The sequence below is a fragment of the Vipera berus genome, assembly GCF_964194415.1.
Source record: "Vipera berus genome assembly, chromosome: 3".
Lineage (NCBI taxonomy): Eukaryota > Metazoa > Chordata > Lepidosauria > Squamata > Viperidae > Vipera > Vipera berus.
The window spans coordinates 88,079,038-88,101,768 of record NC_138204.1 but is presented as its reverse complement, the minus strand read 5'-3'; the positions used below and the strand labels follow the sequence as shown (position 1 = coordinate 88,101,768).

Below are 22,731 nucleotides of genomic sequence, written 5' to 3'. Positions count from 1 at the left end.
TATATTGTGTTGAAGTTTATACCCCTCCTGCAGAAGGCAAACTTTCTTAGGTGAGATAAGTAATGTGATTATAACATTTTTTCCTGCATGCATTAAAGTACTATAGGATATGCCAATATTTGCAAGAATCCATCAAATACAACATTTGGGAAGCTTTTATTAACCATTTTGAATATAATCTTAAGAGGTGTATCATCTTAAAAGCTGTATACCTATTGCTATGAATTGATTTCCAGGAATCAGTCTTGAATTTGGAATGATAATTACAATTATGTTTGTTGTGGTAATCATATAGAACAATGTAGTTGTTTATCGATGAGGGGAGAAGATGTCATTGATTATATTCTTTTCTCTTTTTTGTCATTTATTCTTGCCCGGAATATTGAGATCAAGGAAAAAAGTCTAATGATGACAATATGTCTTTTATTCAAGAAAATTCACAACATAAGACAGGTCATCCTGTTCAGTACTCTGTGAAATAAAATGGGGGGAAATTTGAACCTCTCCCTTATTGTTAAGTTATGAACTAATAGACCAGCTTTTTCAGCATCCAAAAAACATGCTATATTACCAAGAACTTGAAATGTTACCTAACTTTACCACATACCAAATTAAGGAGGAAAAAGGTTTTACTGAAATTCGCGTGCACATTGCAAATTTTGCTTGTGCAGACATTCAGTTCTACAGCATCTAAAGAGAGGAAATGACTCTCTCCCTAAAATTGCCTCTCAAAAGTAGTGCTTGATTTCCATTTAAATCAGTTAGTAGTTCTTCCTGCCATATTTCCAACATTTTTTCTACTACTCAAGAATGATCTGTAACTGACATTATTTATTATTAAATTTGCATGCCACCCATCTCGCGAAAGGTATGAGCTAGGTAGCTTACAGGCATTGATTAAAGTGCACTATAAAACATTAAAACAATATACGAGGATCTTAAATTTAAAATTTAAAATAAAATTAAGCAGGATGGAGAGAGAGAGGGAGCAAAGTGTGCACAGAGAAAAGGTAGGATCTACTATCTACTCCATTAGCCACCTCCAAAGTGCCACATCCCGATTGGGCCTCCAGGCTAGTTGGCACAGCCAGGTGTTCAAGGCCTTTTGGAGGGCCAAAAGGGTAGGAGCAAATCTGACTTTGCAGGGCAGGATGTGCCATGGCAGAAAATCCTCTTGTTCTGGACCCTGCTGGCTGAAATTCCTTGGCTTAAGATTCTCTAAGGAGATGCAGATCCACGTGTGCCTTCATAAGCAAAGAACCCAGTTATAATCAAACGTTCTTAGCAGATAGTTGGAGTGGAAGGTGATATTGTATGCATCGACAGTATTGTCTCACAAAAATGCAAACTAGAGTCGAATTTTAGTTTGTGCTACCTTTTTTGTGCCAACCTATTTTTTTAGTCTCTTTGGAACTATCATGCTGAAAAAATGCTTGATGATAAGCTTAATATGCCAGTGCTGCCCTTTGTCTTTTAAATTAAATAAACATTGCTGGATCTCTGTGTTTGTTCTAGTTGTCTCAGGTGTTATGTGGTGGCTTTATTACAGTAACAGCAGTGGGCCCATCATAGAATTAGAAACTGAAAAAGACAATATGAAATTATTATGTGGACTTTCTATTATATCTACATTTGTTGCGGTAAGACATCTATGTATATTATCAGTAATATTCTGTGGATACTTTATTTAATATAAGATGGGACTTCCTCAGAAGTATTTGCTAAATTGAAAGCCTATAATTAATTTCTTATTTTTAATTGCTTCTAGTAGGTATACATAACCTGTAAAAAGCCAGTGTTAGTGCAGTTGAACAGACAGAAATCAGCATTTGCTTCAGGTGAATTATCCTTCCTTGATATGGCTATTATTGAACAACAATAACATAGAAATATTCACCTTCTGTCTTCTATCTGTTGCTCATTAGTGAATGCTAGGAGATATGGGGCTGTCCTGTTATCTTGGATCTTGCCATGATCCACCTCCTAAGCTGTTTCTGTTTTACATCATAAACACATCTCATGTTTAACAATCTCAAACATTTGAAATTATATTTGGTTGACGCATTTGTTTTTCACGATACCCTTCTTGTATTAATTGCTGGTAAGATTTTATTTAAGGACATTCAGAGCACTGATACATGAAAAGTAATAGCATCAGTCATAGTATCCAAATAAGTCAGATTGCAGGGATGCCTGGATACAACTTAATTGTTTTGAATTAATCTATAATTTTCAGAATCTTTAATGAAGACAATTAGAAGATCCAGTTGGTCAGTAATGGAACTTGATGTAAAATACACTCGACATGACTGACTCAAACCTTGTAGTATTGGGCTCGGAATGTATTAATTTTTAAAATCAAATTACTTGATAGATTCTACCAGCTAATAAATATCAGATTAGAATGGAATAGGACATATTTAAGCTGTAGGGACAGAAAGCACACAGTTGCTTCACACGTGCATTGTACCAATGTGAATTAGGCTTTTGTGTCCATCATCAGATTCAATTAATAGAGATTTGGGGACACCAAGAGTCAGTACTAGCAATGTTTTTGCCTCATTAACCACTATACCCAGTTGCTGGCAGAAGGGGGCAGCAGATACATCGAGGAGGAGAGCTGTATTAACAATAAAATACACCAAAATATATTTTGAATAAGCTTGTTTTACTTAATACTTTTAACATTGTATTCTTAAGATAGAGATCTTTCTGTACCTCATTTTTAATCATACCTATAATCGTACATATGATTGGTCTTTATGTTGTTGCATTTTCCTGCTGTATAATTGTAGCTGTTTATATTTAGATCAGTAAGAAAAGTTTAAAAAAAGTTTTAGAAAAAACTTTTAAAAAGCATCCAACTAAAAAAAAATACTCATTGTTGAAATTATATTTGAGCTCTTTCTGTGTAGAAGCTATGTTTTTTATAGTGTATCTTCTACACATTTTCTTGGGCAGACGTGTTGTACGATTTTGAAATACGATATTGAAATTTTCCTCTCTGTGTTGGTGTATTTATAATATAGATTTGTAAGACTACCCATCTCAAAATTATTGAGTCCAGTTCCTAAAGACTGTTTCTCATTTGGTAATAGAACCATTCTACTGCATTGTTTTTCTTTTTATAGGTGATCCTTATTGCCCTGATAGTGTTATTAAGGAAGAAGATTCACTTGATTATTCAGCTCTTTCAGGCTGCCAATAAAATAATTGGCAAGGCCCCTTTTTTGTATTTTCAACCCATTTGGACGTTTGCAATACTTATTTTGTTCTGGATGAACTGGGTGGCTGTGCTCCTGAGCTTAGGAACTGCAGGTCAGTAATGTTACATCAATCCTCTTTGCTACATAAATATATCATTTTCCCCTGGTGATCAAAAGTTTTTTAAAATTGTCAAGGTGTGTAAGTATGTTTGTATTTTGTTTTCTAGTATCTGGATCTACTTTACTGTTGATCTAGAACCAGTCAAGCTAGACCCTAAATTGGTTTTTATCTGATTAACATTGATATTGGCTTAAGTTGTCTTTTTATAAACAGCATATCCTAGCCATGTAGATTTACTTATCTTGGTCTTCCGTTATTTGACCTTAAGATAAAAACAGCATTTCCTGCAAAAAGAATATCCATTTTCTCTTACTTGCAATTAAGGAGGCCTGGATGATTACGGTCTTGTGTCAAAATGCATAGTATTGCTTGAATTAAGAAAACTTAATAATTTTAATTGTATGATTTAATACACCTGCTAAGGCGGTGTTTTGTTTCTACTGTGGAAATAAAGGAGAGGGTCAGAAGTCCACAGATCATACATAAGGTAAGGATCAGTATGAGTACAATGGTATGAGAATACAATATGAATGCAGAAATTAACAGTCAGCCAGCTAATTGCCTCTTTAGTGTGAAGCATCCATTATTACTTAATTTTGTTTCTATTTTCAAAACTTCAGAATGAAAAAGTAATTGAAAAACTATTCAGTTGATGTAGATATATCCCCAAACCTTCCCAAATAAAAAAAAAACATTGAGGCATAAAGTCACAATGATGCTCTTCTTTTATCAAAACTTTGCATTTGAACAGATATGCCTATTAATACTGTTTCTGTTGTATGAGGTTTTCTGTTAAAATTACATTATGTGAGATAGAACTTGCTGTATCCATGTGGGTTAGTTTTATATGGTGCATTTGCCCCTCTCCAAAAGGAATGCCAATGCTAGGATTTAAATACCAAATTTAAATAATAAGACCATTCTGCAAGAGTAAAGCCATGAGGGAAATTATTTGTTGATATTTAAAAATGACTATAGAATACTCTGGGGACGCGGTGGCTCAGTGGGTTAGGACGCTGAGCTTGTCGATCAGAAGGTCAGCAGTTTGGCGGGTCGAATCCCGAGTGCCGCGTAACAGTGAGTGCCTGTTACTCGTCCCAGCTTCTGCCAACCTAGCAGTTCGAAAGGACGTAAAAATGCAAGTAGAAAAATAGGGACCACTACGGTGGGAAGGTAACAGCGTTCCGTGCGCCGTTGGCATCTAGTCATGCCGGCCACATGACCACGGAGACGTCCTCGGACAAGCGGTGGCTCTTCAGCTTTGAAACAGAGATGAGCACTGGCCCCTAGAGTTGGAAACGACTAGCACGCATGTGCGGGGGAACCTTTACCTTTACCTTTTATAGAATACTCTGTGGATTGAAGTGAAACATAATTAATTTTATTATAGTCTGCAAATTATTAAGGTAATGAAAACGAGGTGAGCAAGGACATTTATTTTTCATATTAACAGTGAAACCTATATTTATATAGGTATCCTTGGCAGATGCCGTCCTCCTGGAAAAAAATGTGGCCTTTGATTCACAATGTAGTCATTTAGTGGGACCCTTATCTTCAAGCGATCTTGCTCTGTTCCAATCCAAATTTAATTATGATGCTGGTTTAGGTTTCAAGATTCAAGTAGCTCTGGACTCATTTCCCCCAAGACTAATGGATGTGACTTGCTCCTCCCTGTATGAGGATCTAAGCCAAACCATTGCTTGAAGTGGGGAGTTCTGAAAGCTGACATTAAATGCTGCTCTTTCTGTTCTAACACTTAAACCTCTAGTAGATATTTTACAATGACTATTTAACACTCTATTTATTGTGTTCTATCTATGGAAATACAAATTAGTTTGACTGAAAAAGAAAATTGGCATTATCAGTAGTCATGTGCAGTTTTCCTTTAGCTGACCTTAGCGAATGTGTTGTTAGGTTACAAGGAAACGCTTTCTATAACCTTGAAAAGACAGCTAGCTCGCCTTTATATGTAGGAGTGTGATTTGAAGGTCACATATTTCCTAGACAATGTGCTTCACTTAGAATACTTACAACGTTTTTTTCTCTTTCAGTCCCTGCCCATCCATCCATTTAGAAGCAGTTAGAGGTTCTAATTCATAATGGACATGTTAATGTCTGAAATTGATAGAACGGTAACAGCCACTAGATCTGTTAGAAAGTTACCTTGTTTGTTTTGCATTTCTTTCCCATGGTAAGGTATTGAGAAAAAAAAATAGAGTGTGACACGAATACATTACCCTTTTCTCTGTATGTACCTATTTTCTAGTACAGATCCATATTCTTATCTCCTTTTGCAATCTTTTTAATTTTATAAATCCTTGTTTTATCTCCATGGAATGTTGAAGTTATGTTAGCTATACTTAATACCTTAATTTCTAATTGACACAGGCAGGCAGTTTAGCGACTGTTCACATTTACTATAGTGATATGAAAAAGTAACTTTCTGATGAATCCTTACATTTATGGCCTTCACTGGTCTGTAAAGCAAAGGAAAGCTGCATCAAGATCATAGGAACAGTTGCTGTTTCACTTAGCGACCATTTCACCTAATAATGGAATAATTGCTAGTCACACTTGCAAAGCTGTCTCAGTGTTTTAAAAGTTTATAGTTACACTTGTATCTTACTTTGATGTAACTTAAACATTTTGGGGCTGCACCTTGTTCCTTGTTTTTAATCTATCCCTAGTTTTTTTGTTTTTTTAGCATAAACATTGTGTCTTAGTCTGACATTTTATTTGTTTTTATTATCTTCTTTTTTATCTATAATCAGTTCCAAATATCTTCATTATAAATTGTTTCTAAAATATGATAAACAGTTGAATAACAGCTGGCCAAACTTTTAAAAAACGAGTTTAGAAGAATATTGATGCCTATTCTTCTTGCCTTAAATTTATAGGCAATGCGCAAGTCATTTCAGGAGGCCAAGTGAAATACAAAATTCGATTTGGAATCCGCTACATGTGGTGGTATCATTTACTGGGGCTTATCTGGACAACTGAATTTATTCTAGCATGTCAGCAAATGACTGTGGCTGGGACTATAGTTACTTGCTTCTTCAACCGGTATGTACAACAGTTAAACTAATTGCTGGAAACTTGTTCTTTAGCTTACTTTTACTGTGTTTTTAAGGGATTACGGGAAAAAAATATCAAATAATCCTCTTAAGTATATATAAACAAGCCCTCTTGGAGTCAGTGGATTCCTTTCTCTGTAAGTATAAACAGATTATATAATTAATGAGGAATGTGATGAGAGCCGTTGATCTTTATTGGTTGATGTTCTATTCTGTGAACTAAGTAGCTTTCTTGCAAGTCTTGCTTGTCTCATTAATTCAGTGTCTGCATTCATGCATAACAGAATCTACAATTTAGTAGTACATCAACAGGATTCAGACTTCTGGACTTTCCCACACTACTTCTGCTACTCTGGCATGACTTTGGGGAAAAGATTAGAAACATTTGGTGTTTTCAACTAATAGCCGTTTTCCATTGGATAGAAACTAGAGCTGGCTTTAAATTAATGGCTTGTTTACATCCAGAAAGCTCAAATCATGTTTTGTAATTCAAGATTGTGATTAAACCATAGTTAAACTATTGCAGATTGTGCTTTATATACATTTTATTTTAAAAAAACTGAAAAGAATATAAAAACCAACAAACTGATACAGGATAAGGAGAAGATAGAGAGGAAGGAAAAACAAAAGTACAGACGATACAAGGAAGCTTCTGATTTCCTCTGCTGTTTGGTTACCCCAAAAAGCTAACTTTTTTCTTTTCTAATCAAAACAACAAATCACTAGTGATTTTTTTTTCTGTTTCATGCAAAAAAAAACATTAAGGATTTCCAGTCGACCATAGATACTGCCTTTGGCTTCAATTATACTTTAATCTTTAAAATCTTTTGAATTAATTATTATTTATATCTAAAAGTTTTTAGCTTTTTTATATGTCCCCCAGATAATTTCCAGTCCTTTCAATGACCCATTTCTCCATTGCTCTATTTATATATAATAACCAGAAATTCTAATCCATTTTAGCATACATTCTTTTACTTGTTTTTCTGCCACATATTTCAACAAAAGTTTATACATTTTAACAATATCATCTTGATCATTAATATAGTTCTGTTTCAAACTCAGCCCTATGTTCAAACAATAAAATCTTTTATCCACTTCAGATCTTTCTGATAATTGTATATAAGATCACTGATAAGTAATCTTTTTATTGTCAAATCTTCTGAGTTTATTTTACACTCTCTTGAGAAACTTCTAATATGATGATAAATTAACCATTCATGTTTACTTATTTATCATCTAAAATAATTGCATATTGTTTTGAAACATAACACAAAAGGTAGCAGAAAACCAAAGTAGATGCTGTTAACTTACAGGTGAGAAATTAGACTCGTAAATGATACTGAGCAGTGATTTAGAATTAAATCAGTCAAGCTTGCTCTGTTTCATTTTGAAATAATACTTAACTATAAGATTTGTTGGGATTAGGGTAATATGGCATGGTTCACACATAACATTAAACCAGTATTTACTTTTTGACCATGTTTTTTTTTGAATAAGCCATAGTAGCTTCGTTCACATTAGGCCAAAACAAACCAATCATATTATAGCTTAATAATATGCATGAACAGGCCACTGAATGCACAGCACATTTAATACCTTAAAAGAGTTATATAAAAGCCTAAATAAATAAATTACTTCTAACGGTCTGTTTAATGTATAATAAGTTGCTTTTTTTTTAGCTATATGTGTATACATGTATTAGAGAGTGAATGTGGGTGATAAGGCTCTATGTTCTAGAAATTCTATCAGAGAGGAAGAAGGAAATCAGTGCCTCTGGCGTCAGGCAAGATTTATTGAGTTTCGGCCTGGAAGAAATACAGGTAGTCCTTGACTTACGACCATTCGTTTAGTGACTGTTCGAAGTTACAGCAGCCCTGAACAAAGTGATTGATGACTAGTTTTCACAAGACCAGCATGCAGCTTCCCCATGGCCACTGATCACAATTCAGACACTTGGCAACTGGCATGCATTTATGACGGTTACAGTTTCCTGAGGTCATGTGATCACCTGTTGCGACCTTCTGACAAGCAGAGTCAATGGGGAGGCCAGATTCCCTTAACAACTGTGTTACTAACTTAACAACTGTGGGAAGAACTGATTCACTTAACAACTGTGGCAAGAAAGGTTGTAAAAGGGCAATATTCACTTAACAACTGTCTTGTTCACCAAAAGAAATTTTGGTCTCAGTTATGGTCAAACCTCAAGGCCTACCTGTACTACCAGAAGAATTTTATCAGACAGCAGTCCCTAAAAAGCTTCTTTTTTCATTAAATATTGCAAACGTGCAATATTCTCTACCCTCATAGGTTTTCACAGTTTTCTGTTGTTTTCATGAAACTTTGATATTATCCACAATTAGAACTGGGAATTCTAATTTTTAGATTTTACTATTTGGATAATAGCACGAAGTGCTTGTAAGTTGTATTAATAGATTTAGATTTTCTCCTGTGGTTCTCATCCTCTTGCATAGGTAAACAGATTTGTTTGTTTGAATTAACCTGCCTGGCTTATGCAGAATGGTTAGTCTGTGATTTGTTGGATTACGAACACTAGTTTCATTTGGCAGGTGCTTCTGTCTTTAAATATTCTTACATGGCCCCAGTAGCTCATTCGTACCCAGAGTGGGAATCTCCAGTCAATCCCAGGAATGTAAGCTAAGCTTGGAAAGTTTAGAAAAGATGCAGAAGAGACGCTAGTAAAGTGCTTCTGTATTGTTTTTTTTTATTAAAGAGTTTTACAAAAACAAAATTTTACAATATATCCCCAAATCCCTCCCACCCCAAACCCACCCACTTCCCAGAGCTAAATACAGGATTATAGTTACAATAATCATATTCTAAATAAAAATTATGCATAATATACAATTAACCAAATTCATAATGCGCTTTAACTCTCTTTTAACATAACTACCAACAACGTACCAATAACAATATCCCACTAAAATCTACTCATAAGCTAAATGGTACTTTTTAGTCCCATATTTAAGTGCTTCTGTATTGTTGCTATTGTTTGCTTCCATTGAAAAGGCCCTGGGGGTTGAGCTCATGCATTACAGAATCACTACTTCATAAGGTTTCAGTTTTATTTATAGCAAGGATGCCTCACCCCTGTTGGATACGAAGGATTTTGGTTAAATTCTTTTTCTTTCATAATTTTCACAAAACGTCAACATGGTGTAATTATTTTACTTCAGTAGCTTGGTGAGGAGAAAGAAGGCATTCACAATAATTATATCCAGTGACGCATAATATTTTAATTTTGTTTTGCCACAAAATATGTAATTTAGATTTGTATTCAATTTGCAAAGTAATGTAAATATTATGTCTCATGTCTGAAAAACAGTTTCGCTTTTCAGACACATTCTTTCAGAACAAAACTATGGATTCTGAGCATCTACACAGGACACATACTGCCTAAGATACTTTTAGAACACAGAGAATTATAGCAAATTTTTCATAAAACATTAATTGTTAACACTGCATCCTATTACCATCCTTTTAACCAGAATGTATAGGATAAATAATTTTGGACTAGTTTAATTCCAGCCAGAAATGTTGATTTTACCAGTACTTCCTCTAACGAAATACCCTTCTGTTTGAATCTCTTTCAAATATGATTGTATCATGTCAGAACTAAACTTGACTATCTTAATAGCACTGATAATTGTAAAAGTTACATGATAGGCATTTGAATCAAAAACCTTCCACTACCAGAGGGAACTATGTTCAGTCCCCTGGTGTTGATCTCTCTTCCTATTATTTGCTTGGTCAGCATGTAGAAGATGAGACTAATCGATACAGTAGAACAATGTCATAAATATAGAAAAGAAAAACAATTGTTATTCACATACTTTGTGGGAGTGACGTGAACAAGAGCTTTGTTTATTGTAGTCTGGTGTAAAAGCTTTCCTTTTAAGCTGGTAAGCAGTTACAGGAAACTGGAGAGACTTTCAGTTTTGCAAATCTGCTTCCTTACTACAGAGTCCATGAGGCACTCTGCTGTCTTCTCCTAAGCAGAATTAAACTGGGGACAGTTGTAAGTTGTTCCAGCTGGATTACTTATTCAGGAGACATCTGTTTTTACCTAAAACAATAACAATGAAACATGCTTTGCTTTCTTTTATTTTTGATGAAAGATGCATTCCTTAGAAACTGTAATGAAAACGATAGGTTCAGATAACAGCATGCTATAATATAGTTTGCGCAAATGGGCTATGTGTATTCAAATATATAACTCGAATTTTACATTAATAGATAATACATTTCTGGAAATTCAGTTGATTGGTAGACGACTTCAGTAAACATGCATTGGAATCCCAACTCAGCCATCATATTTATTGATTCTCATTGGGGGGAAGACTTTTATTCTATATCACCATTCTGTTTCTACAATTTTAATAATACTCTTCCCAGTATTATTTTGTAGCAAAAATATTGCTTGACTGTTAAGGACCTCTGAGGAAAATTAAGCACTATATAATTCTCTCCTGCTAAAATCAGTAGTAGGAATACTGGAAGCTAGCTTTAAATTTGTGAAGCTGCTGCTATGGGATTAAGTACTTCTCAGATTTAAACAAATAAAGAGAAAATGTTATTAATGCATTTTTTAAAATCGTAACAAGAACAATAGAGCGCATTTAAGAGTAGTTATACTATATCAATCACAAAGACAGTACAGAAAAATGTTGCTAAGACAGCAGCCCAGGACCATTTTCTCATGGTGATGTTTCCTTCAATCCCTCTTAAATGTCATACAATATTTACATGATTGCACTACTAGAAACACCATGAGAATTGCCCTAGTTTCTAGCTTCAGCATATTATATGACCTTGAATCTGTAATTCTACAAAGGATTATGTGTCAGTAGACCAGCTTAAGACATTCCTTAAGTCCTATTACTTTTGATAAGGTTCGCATGCTTTATTCCTTTTGTATATTTAGTTTGATCTTTGATACAAAGAATATCAGGTCCTTGCCAAGAAAGAGGTAAGGAAATTATTGGTTAGAATCACTTAAAGAATTTCTGGATCTTTTCCTAGACATTTCAGAACATACCTTTTGTGCACATTAATTATCTATTCATACAAGTAAAAGGTAATCAAGCAAAGACAGTTAATTCTTTTAATGCCTGTAAGAAATTTAACTACAAATGAATACATAGTCCCTCTTATATCAAATATTATACCATTGGTTTCAGTACTAATTTTAACTATGAGATTATAATATCTTCAGGTGTTAATTTGAAGTTTCAAATGTGAGTTCTGATCAGGAGACATTTTGATTTATCTCAATTAAAGGTTAGAAAAAAAATCTAAGACAGAGAATTAAAATCCTTTGAAGTATGATAGTTATGTTATACAAAAATCCAATCATTGCCCTTAAATGGTCTTCTAACCTGAAATAACTAAAAAATATGCATACCACTTTTATGGTATTTCCTATTGAAAATACTAAAACACAGGAATGCAGTAGAGCCATTTAGCTGTAGTGTAGCAGTAAGAAATTTTTGTGAGTCCTTGGGATTTTATGTTAAAATAAAAAATAACAGGCATTTTAGTGGGTGTTCTTTTTGTCCTGGCAAAATAAGGTTTATTGAATCTAGTTTAGTCTACTTTGCTATGCTGTAGTATTCAGTACTAGCTAAATAGGAGTATGGTTAATTCTAAATTCTGTTCTTCCTACTTTATTTAATTTATTCCTCTTTTACCATTTTTATAAAAAAAGCCTCAGCGCTTCACAAGCGGCAGGCAAGCACGTGAAGCTTCCTTTAGGCACGCATGGGATTAGGGAGCTTCATTTGCACATGCACAAAACCATCCCTGCCCCCATTGCCGTTGCTGCCAGTCCGCGGAACCAAAAGGGTTGGGGACCACTGCTTTATAGCACACTCTAAGTGGTTGACAATGATCTTGCCCCCAACTATCTGGCTCCTCATTTTAGTACCCTTGAAGAGATAGAAGGCTGAGGCAGCCTTGAGCCGTTCAGGATCGAACAACTGGCTGTGGGAAGAGTCGAACTGCAATACTGCATTCTAACCACTGCACCACCCAGGCTGATATTGCTATGGGTACCATCTTTACTTTGTTTTACCACAGTCAAACTATTTCTATGTTGTGCCTAGACTGGTAAGATTTCCCCTGGGGTTTATGATTTGGGAGGGGAGAATATGGAGAGGAGAAGGAAAAGTGACTAGGAATTTTTGCCCCTGCCTGTCACTTATAAATTTGATGCCTTTTCTTTTCTGACTCTTTAGTTTCACTTTAGTTTCTTTAGCACTTTAGTTTCTTCATTTTCTGTTACTCTGTTTTCTGATGTATTTGCAACATTCCATGTCTATCTGTTTTCTTTTGTAAGTAGAACCTGTCAACATAGTTGCAAGGATGAAGGGTATGTTTCGTTGTCATTATTTTTCTGGTCTTCCTATCCACTATTAAATTTAGTTGCTGCCCATCTTACTATTCAAGGTGACCCTGAGCGGCTAATACTCTTTCCTTCTCCTATTTAACCCTGTGCGAAGTAAGTTGGGCTGAGAGGGGAGTGACTGGCTCACAGCTACCTAGCCAGCTTTCATAGCTAAGGTGAGATTACTTGGAGACAGATGGGTGGAAATTACACTAGTTTGCATTTTCTCTCTCTTGGCTTGGCTGTTGCTCTTTGCACATGGCTACTTTTCCCCTCTTTTCAGCCTTTTGTCTGTAAAGAGTAGGTCTGTCCCATGATAATTTGTGTGGAAACAGTAAATCTTCAACAACCAGTATTGTCTAGCTCCCTCTTAGTTTGTTAGTTTCCTGCTTTCTCCTGTTAAGAATTCTTCAGAATTTAAGTCTACATTTTTCTCCTCCTTCATTATAGCTCAGTAATAAGTCTCCTTTTCCTATGGGAAACTGATCTCTGAAACATGTTTTCCCATACTGTGAGCTTTGAGGAGATGCAGGCAGAATCCAGGGAAGGTATGAAAAGTGTTTGTTTTTTATTGAAAGATAAAAAGGACAAGTATAAAAAGTGGAAAGAGGGGCAGATAACTAAGGCAGAATATCAGCAAATAGCCCGAGCCTGCAAAGATGAAGTGAGGAAAGCTAAGGCTTAAAATGAACTAAGGCTTGCAAACAAAGTCAAAAATAACAAAAGCTTCTTTCAACATGTAAAAACAAGAAAAAAATAAGGAAATGATTGGTCCACTAGTGGGGGAAAGTGGCAAGAAGGTGACAAGCAACAGGGAGAAAGCAGAACTATTTAACTTGTTTTTTGCATCTGTCTTTACACAAAGGGGAAAAAACAGTCCAACCTATCAAAAACAGTGCCATAAAAAACAGATTAGAAACACGTTAAGATAGGTAAGAAAATGGTAAGTGAGCACCTGTCCAGCCTAGATGAGTTCAAATCACCAGGACCAGATGGATTACACCCCAAGTTTCTCAAGGAACTGGTAGATGTGATCTCAGAACCACTGAACTATATTTTTCAAAGATCTTGGAGCACTGGGGAACTACCAGAGGACTGGAAGAGAGCTGATGTAGTTCCCACCTTCAAAAGGGAAAAAATATATCTACAGACCTATCAGCCTGACCTCAATACCTGGAAAGATTCTGGAAAAGATAATCCAGCAACGAATCAGCGAACACCTAGAGGCAAACAAAGTCATTACTAAAAGCCAACATGGGCTTGTCCAAAACAGATCATGCCAGGCAAATCTTATTGCATTCTTTGACCAAGTGACAAAATTAGTAGACCAAAGGAATGCTGTGCATATATTTTACTTGGACTTCAGTAAGGCATTTGATAAAGTAGACCACAACCTACTACTTGATAAGATAGAAAAATGTGGGTTAGACACCAACAGATGGATTCATAACTGGCTGACCAGCTGTACTCAGAGTGTGGTCCTCAATGGAACTGCATCTACATGGAGGGAAGTGTGTAGTGGGGTGCCCCAGGGCTCTGTTCTAGGCCCAGTGCTCTTCAACATCTTCATCAACGATTTGGACAAGGGGATAGATGGGGAACTCATCAAATTTGCAGACACCAAGCTAGCAGGAATAGCTAACACTCCAGAAGACAGGCTTAAGATACAGGAGGATCTTGACAGACTTGAACACTGGGCGCTATCTAACAAAATGAAATTCAATGGTGAAAAAAGTAAGGTTCTACATTTAGGGAAGAAAAGCCAAATGCACAGGTATAGTATAGGTGGTACCTTGCTCAATAGCAGTGACTGTGAGAGGGATCTCGGAGTCCTAGCAGACAATCACATAAATATGAGCTAGCAGTGTGCTGTAAGTGTCAAAAAAAGCCAACACAGTGCTAGGCTGCATTAACAGAGGGATAGAATCAAGTTCACATGAAGTGTTAATACCACTTTACAATGCCTTGGTAAGGCCACACTTGGAATACTGCATCCAGTTTTGGTCACCAAGATGTAAAAAAGATGTTGAGACTCTAGAAAGACTACAGAGAAGAGCAACCAATGTGATTATGGGACTGGAGGCTAAAACATATAAGGAACGGTTGCTGGAATTAGGTATGTCTAGTTTAATGAAGAGAAGGACGAGGGGTGACATGATAGCAGTATCATGAGGCAGTCAAGCTATTCTCCAAAGCACCCGAAGGCAGGACAAGAAGCAACTGATGGAAACTAACCAGAGAAAAGCAACCTAGAACTAAGGAGAAACTTCCTGACAGTTAGAACAGTTCATCAGTGAAACAACCTGCCTCCAGAAGCTGTGAATGCTCCAACACTGGAAGTCTTTAAGAAGAGACTGAACAGCCATTTGTCTGAAATGGTATAGGGTTTCCTGCCTGAGCAGGGGGTTGGACTAGATGACCTCCAAGATCCCTTCCAACTTTAATAATAATAATAATAATAATAATAATAATAATAATAATAATAATAATAATAATAATAATAATAATAATAATAATATCTTTATTAAAAATAGTTTCTATGGTTTTCCTTGTTCATTTGTGTTCATTTTTAGGGTTTTTAGGGGAGGTTTCTACACTTAAGATTACAACTAAAGGGTTGTAATCATCTTGAGTAGTACAGTCATTTTTTCTTTTCCAAAAATGTGTCAGAAAGGGAATTGAATTTGAAAGAGGAAGCCTTCTTACTCAATTATATACATATTCCAATTTCATAGCAGTTTGTCCTTGTATGAGATGTTCTGTGGTATTTTGTGATTATTTATAAACCTCAGTAAGTTACTTTCTACTTACCATGTTTCCCCGAAAGGCCTACCCCAAAACTAAGCCCTACCCCCAAAATAAGCCCTGGTTTTGGGGTGAGGCACAAACTTAAAAATCAAGCTAGGGCGGGGGTAGGAGTGTGGATCTGCTCCACCCACCCTGCACCCCCTTACCTTGCAGCCAGTCCTCTCCTCGCCGGCCCACTTCCTCTGAGACGTCTTCTGCAGCCAGACCTGCATTCCTCAGTCACAGGCCTTTCTGGAAGGCCTCTGCAGCCAAGAACCGAGCTATGGATTCAATCTATAATTCAGTTCTGCAAGACCTCTGCAACCGAGCACCAAGCTGTGGATTGAATCCATAGCTCGGTACTCGGCTGCATAGGCCTCCCAGAAAGACCTGACTGCAGTGCAGAATGAAGCTGCCCCTTCAGCCCCAGAAGAAGTGCACCTGCTGGGTGGGGCTGTCGGTGCCAGAGATGAGTAAGACATCCTCCGAAAATAAGACCTGGTGCCTCTTTTGGAGGAAAAAAAAATAAGGCCCCGTCTTATTTTTGGGAAAACACAGTAGAAGCAGCACATTTAGATGCTTGGAAGTTTCTCCTAGAGCAGGGGTAGGCAGCCTTAGCTCTTTTATGACTCGTGGACTTCAATTCCCAGAATTCCTGAGCCAGCCATGCTGAGGGGAAAGAGAGAGGTTTCCAAGCTGAGCCACGCTGGCTCAGGAATTCTGGGAGCTGAAGTCCACGAGTCATAAAAGATCCAAAGTTGCCTACCCCTGGCCTAGAGCCTTTCCCCACTACGGAATCCACCAAGATCTGAACTAGGAGCTACATTCCGTATCCTTTGCTGTTCCCTCTGAAGGTTCTCAGCTTGTTTCTTTTGCCTTTATTCCCAATCACTGCCTGCTACCTACCTAACTTCACTCCAGACCTTAAAGAGATTTTCATAAATCTTGAGGTTTGTTTTGGGTCTGTTGTAAAAGGGAAAGAATACTATTTTAACATGACTTTATAGGTACTCCTTGAATTACAACAACAATTGAGCCCAACATTTCTGTTGTTAAGTGAGACATTTGTTTAATGAGTTTTGCCCCATTTTACAACTTTTTTTGCCAGACTTGTGAAGTGAATCACTGCAATTGATAAGTTAGTAACCTGGTTGTTAAGTGAATCTGGCTTCCCCATAGACTTTACTTGTTAGAAGGTTAAAAAAAAATGATCACATGAGCCTGGGTCACTGCAGCCGTCATAAATATGAGCCAGTTGCCAAGCATCTGAATTTTGATCACGTGACCATGGGGATCCTGCAACGGTCGCAAATATGAAAAATGGTCACGAGTCACTTTTTCAGTGCCGTTGTAACTTAGTACGGTCACTAAATGAACTATTGTAAGTGGAAGACTACCTTTAATTAAGGAGGATCTAAGCCTGTCTAAAAGGATGGGGATGAAATGAAGGCAGCTTCATGAAGAAAATAATTGTAGAAAACAATTATTTCCAGGTTATATTCATATCATGATTAAGTGCAACAGGAATGCCCATAGAGTCTTTAAGAGAAAAGGTTAACTGAAAGTAAGTAGCCATTTTTCAGATTTTCCCTGATTGCTATGTGTAAATAGTAGTTAAAACACAGGGTTTTTTAAATCACTGGAATCTTTTGAGTCTATATAAGGAAAAATTCACATATTGAAATTAAGAGTGTCTTGGTATCATATACATGCTTTTTGAGAGCAGCAGAGTCCAACAGATTAAAAGCTTTTATTATGGCTAAAGACCAGCATAATGCAATTGAGTCCTTACATTATATAGTATAGCTTCTGAAATGGAATTGATTGAATGATAAAATTACACAAAATTTAAATTGATCAAAAATGAGATTTTATTTATTCATTTATTAACAAAATGTATATGGCCACCCAATTCACTCTCAGTGACTTCAGGTGGTTTGCAAGGATAAAACCCCAATTCATTCTTGGTGCATTAAAAATGGAGTACTGTAAACACTTGGAAACACTATTGGATGAAGATTCTGATAGTTATATTGTGTTTATATTTCATTTTCTGTACAGTTTTTCATGCTTGCTTATTTTTCATTGTAGAAATAAGAGTAAACTACCAAGTCATCCAATCCTATGTTCCATATCAGTTCTTTTTTGCTATCATCTGGGAACAGTTGTGAAAGGATCCCTGATAATCCCAATCATGAGGGCTCCAAGAATTATTCTATTGTCTGTTTATAACATTCTGAAAAATAAGGTAGGCTCCCACTTTCATTTTCACCATAGCATAGCAATCGAGCACATAAATGTAGACATTTAATACCTGAATAAGAAATGAAAATGCAGTCTTTATTTGCTTAATTTTATATTGGACTTTTTTACTTAGCGTTATTCAAAGGAACTTAGCAGGCAACAGCTTAAAAAGCAATAAATTCCACTGTAACAGGCTTACTATGAAAAGGATTCATATCCTAATGATTTACTCCTAATCCCTGATAACTAGAAAAAAAAATTCTGCACAAACTACAAAGTTTGTTTATGCTAAGGGACTAACTACCTTTGAGGAGAGGATGGGAATGTCTATTATGAGTGCATCAGAAATGGAGGGTATGTGGATTGATGTTTCAGCTTTGTTCGTATAAACCAGAGGTCAAACTGCCAGCCTGTGAGCGGGTTGCATCATACGGAGGCCATGCCCACCCCAGCTCCGGCAATGCGAAAAAAGTTGCAATACGTTGCAACACATCACGTGACACGGCGAGTTTGACACCTGTGGTGTAAACTATCATGCCCCGTGAGTTCTTAAGGTTCCAGTGAGACATAATGAAAAAGATTTTTAGAACTTCATATATTGAAATGGAAGGCTAACATGCATATATGCAATATCAGGTTTATACCCATAGATCAAGCTATGGGCAGAAAGTAGCAAGAAAATGTGCAGTCTTGCATCTTGCTCATTCGTGTTGTACTTAGCTATAAGTTAGGTGTCAAGGAAAGAAGTATGGTTTGATAATATTTCGCAAACTAATTATGCCATTTTATTGGATGTACAGTATTTGCATGACAAACCAGAACCACTTCTTCCCCTTCATCATACTGAAATTTTCCATAAGTGCATATGATGGAATTTTAAATTGAAGAGAAAAAAAAGAGTAAAGGAAAGATTAGACATTTACTTTCCCTTCTTGGTAATTTTGGCCATAATCAGGGCACTCTGCATCTCTTTCTTAAGGTTTTAAAAAAGTTTAGTGGGGAGAGCTGCTGGATGCAGCTCATGAGGTTTATTCGGATGCCAGCCAGGAAGAAGTGGGTTGGGCAGTGAGCAGTTTACCTTGTATTAATTGCTGCTTTCCATGGATTTGGTTATCCGGAATCTGAATAAATGCGTTGCGTGACCTTGGCCAATATTTCTTTGGGTGCATAACACTTCATAAAATGAGTTACATGTAAACTTGTTTGGTGATACAGGTAGTCTTTCGTTTACAATTGGTCACTTAGCGGTCATTCAAAATTACCATGGATCCAAAAAAGGGGAATTACCATCCAGATCTGAAGTTCTGATGGTGAGGTCTTCCCGATGACATTTATGGCCGTTTTTAACATCCTGGATGATGTTTATGACATTTTTGCTAAACACCAGCAGTTCTGGTTTTCGGCAGAACCACACCCATAAACGAACCATTGTTTATTTAATGACCATGGTCTTTGTTTTATGAACCCTGCATTCACTTAACAACTACTCCAAATAATGTAAAAATTGGGTTGATCACATGAATAACCTGTGTTACGATCATTACTTACGACCATAATGGGCAGACTCCATTACAGTCCTAACTCAGGGACTCCCTGTAGTGTTTTAGATACTATATTCCTTTATTCTGGTTCAGTAGCAAATGAGTGAAATGTTTTGTAGAAGAACCAAAATTATTCCCCATAGTGCTGGAACTTTTCAAAGATCCCTTAAATATATTTCAGCAATGACTGTGAACTTGTTTATCTGTTCATATACATTGCTGTTTAGTATTCTATCGCCTATACTTTTTTGATCATCGGTGATGTTTCCATTATTAAATCTGACTTTGTTACTCCATTTAAACTTACTTATTTGCCTGGAATTGCTTATCTTATTTCCCCAGATAGAAGAAAGTAGCAATAAAATAAAAGGGGCAAATGTTGCAGAAGCACTTCTAGACAGGAAAAGCAGTGACAGTGAACAGGGCAAAAAGAAAGAATTTTCTCATTGAGAAAAGGGAAATATCCTATCTTATACTTCAAAGCATATTATTAATGTAAAAATCAAAACAGAAGCCTCTTTGGTATGACTGCCAGGAAGACACACGCCTAGTTTGGGTAATTTAACATTGATGAATGGTAAAGAGAATGATGGCTCCCTCTTTGAGGGAGATGGATGGGACAGGAATGTAATGTATGTATCAGAATAATAAATCATCATCATCATCATCAACTAATCCACTGGGCATTGTGTAAAAAATACGACTAGCCTGTGTCCGGAAAGTTGTGGGAACATAGGGTGGAAAAAGTTGTCGAGAATGAGAGGGTGAAGATCTTGTGGGACTTCCGAAAACAGACAGATCGCCATTGCTAACCACTGTAGTTATCCTAGACTCCCAAAGACCTTTTTGCCTTCTATATTGAAAGTTATGAGCTATGTTTTCCTATGACCTTCCATATGTTACTTCCTCATGTGTGTACTTCCCCCTCCCTGGTGAAACTGCTCAATAAAAGAGTGCTGTGCAAAGCTGTTCGGGGGGCAACACCATCCACCCCGGGCACTCTGTGCTCTCTCACCTTGAACAAACTTGTGTTGGTGCCTCAGTTTGTCCTAGGATTCTGTTCCTGCGCTATCGCAGTTCCCAAGTGTGACCGTCGGAACGTCCGGCACACTGGGTCGGTGGCAAAGGGCAAAATCCTTCCATATTCAAGGTGTTCACCCTTGCGAGGGTCCCTCTAAATTCTCACCCCTGTTACGGGGCTCTAAGAGTTGAGGCCGGAACCCTGATCGGTCGCTCGACGCGACAAACCACATTTAATTTGTGCTTAGATTGTAAGCCGCCCTGAGTCTTCGGAGAAGGGCGGGATATAAATGGGATTAAAATAAATAAAATAAATAAAATTTGGAACACAACACGCCAGATATCGCAGTTGTAGAGAACCGAAGCGTACAGCTGATTGATATCGCTGTACCAGGAGATGCCAGAGTCGAAGAAAAAGAACTGGGAAAAATTGTGAAATACCGCAACCTGGCCATCGAAACTGCGCGATTATGGATGAAACGCGTAACAGTGATACCCATTGTCATCGGGGCACTGAAAACTATGTCCAAAAACTTTACAAAACACATCAAGAAATTGCAACTTCCTGCAATAACTCCAACAAAGCTACAAAAAACTGCGCTATTCGGAACATCTTATATTTTAAGGAGATACCTGGTTGATACCTAGGATGCTGGCAGCAGCCCGTGTCAACCATTAGTGCCAGTCAATTTGAGTGTTCAGTTGACTGAGTTTCATGTTTTATGAATAAAATTTTTATAATGATAATATGATAATGATAATAATAATAATATAATGTAATGGTATGTATGTATGTCAGAAATGTGACACTTAAAATGGTCCTGAAATAAGGGAAAATTACATTTAAATCTTATGTTTCTAAAGTAAAATAAAAACCAAAGATGCCATCTATCATTACAGGAGCCTTAATTCCAAAATTCCAAAGTCTTTTCAATGAATGAATGAACCTTTATTATCAAAGTACAAAGTGTATACAGTGAGATTGGCTGAGCCTCCCTTCGTGCCCCACCACCACCACAACTCACAGTGACAACAAACCTACCATCTTGTTACACCATGTGAGCTAATTGCACAATACACCGGCCTCACAAGTCAATCATACATAAGAGTTATTTCCCATTTAGGAGCCTGACAGCCCATGGATACTTCATGAATCATGAATATAATTGATGAATATGAATCTTCTATTCTGTGCATGGGAAGTGTGAAATATTAGAAGAATGTGAAACACTTGCTTTTTAAATTCTGGCATCTTTGATGATTAATTACAACTTGTGCTTTTTCCCCAGGAGAACACGTGTGCAAAGTGTATTTACAAATGCTGTTTTTGCAGTTTCTGGTGCCTAGAAAGATTTCTTGGATATTTAAACCAGGTATATTATATAAATTGGGTAATATCACATGCATAAAAATGAAAGTTATATGAAAAAGAAATGGTATGCTGATGAGTAATGTTTCCAAGGCAGTTACTATCCCTGTTTTGTGGCAACCAGAAAAGAAGGATTATCTTTATTTAAGAACCCGTCACCCTTTTCATTCCAACTGATTTTATAGAAAGCATGCAGTACTATGCTATAAATTTTAGCTGAAATAAATCACATTGAGTTCAATAGATGTATTCAAGAGTTACATGGGGATAGAATAGCCACTATGATTTATAATGACTGACTTAACTAACGAGATTACAACTAAATCTGATTATTTCATTCTGCCAGACATAAGCAGCTAGTGAATTATAGTCCACAAAATGAGAATATAATCAGTTTCAGGAAAAATCTAAAAGGAAACCTTTTGGCTGGAATCAGTGTCATTCGTGGCATTATTTCTATAAAATCCTGAGCTGTTCAAACCTGGGAATATATATTATTATTCCATACCTTTTTGTCAGGTGTGTGTTTCCCCAGAATTATTTTAGACTTTTGTGGAATGCAGATTAATATAATAACATAATTATTTATTTATTTATTTATTTTAATCCCATTTATATCCCGCCCTTCTCCGAAGACTCAGGGCGGCTTACAATTTAAAGCACAAATCAATGTGCTTAGCAATAGCCTTCATTCTATGTATATGCCTGCTTATTAGGGCTTGAGTCCTGATTTTTACAAGTGGGCACATTGGTTTGCTGCAAGCCTTCCTCTTATTTCGACTAAAGATTGCTGCTTGCCATTCCTTGACATACAGGAAACATTTTCATGTTGCTTTTTCTGGCAGGAAAGAAATTAAAATCAGTGAAACAGCATCTGCAGGATTTGCATTGGTGAAACATTATTTCCTTGTTTAATGCAATAAGGAAAATAGGGGAGATGACAATTGCAAGATGAAGGCAAGC

General features: G+C 36.5%; 1 protein-coding gene across 2 annotated transcripts in view; it reads left to right on the top strand.

The window, feature by feature from the left end:
- The window catches only part of SLC44A3 (solute carrier family 44 member 3), a 46,547-nt gene that overhangs the window by 15,911 nt on the left and 7,905 nt on the right, over nucleotides 1–22,731 (top strand). For both annotated transcript variants that reach the window (XR_014025837.1, XM_081322905.1), the window contains exons 8-12: nucleotides 1,516–1,640; nucleotides 3,132–3,318; nucleotides 6,225–6,390; nucleotides 17,686–17,842; nucleotides 21,689–21,772. Coding sequence is in view for 1 of the 2 variants with exons in the window: in XM_081322905.1 (XP_081179031.1) it covers nucleotides 1,516–1,640; nucleotides 3,132–3,318; nucleotides 6,225–6,390; nucleotides 17,686–17,842; nucleotides 21,689–21,772 (719 nt within the window). In the remaining variant the exon portion in view is untranslated. The remainder of the gene's footprint in view (nucleotides 1–1,515; nucleotides 1,641–3,131; nucleotides 3,319–6,224; nucleotides 6,391–17,685; nucleotides 17,843–21,688; nucleotides 21,773–22,731) is intronic.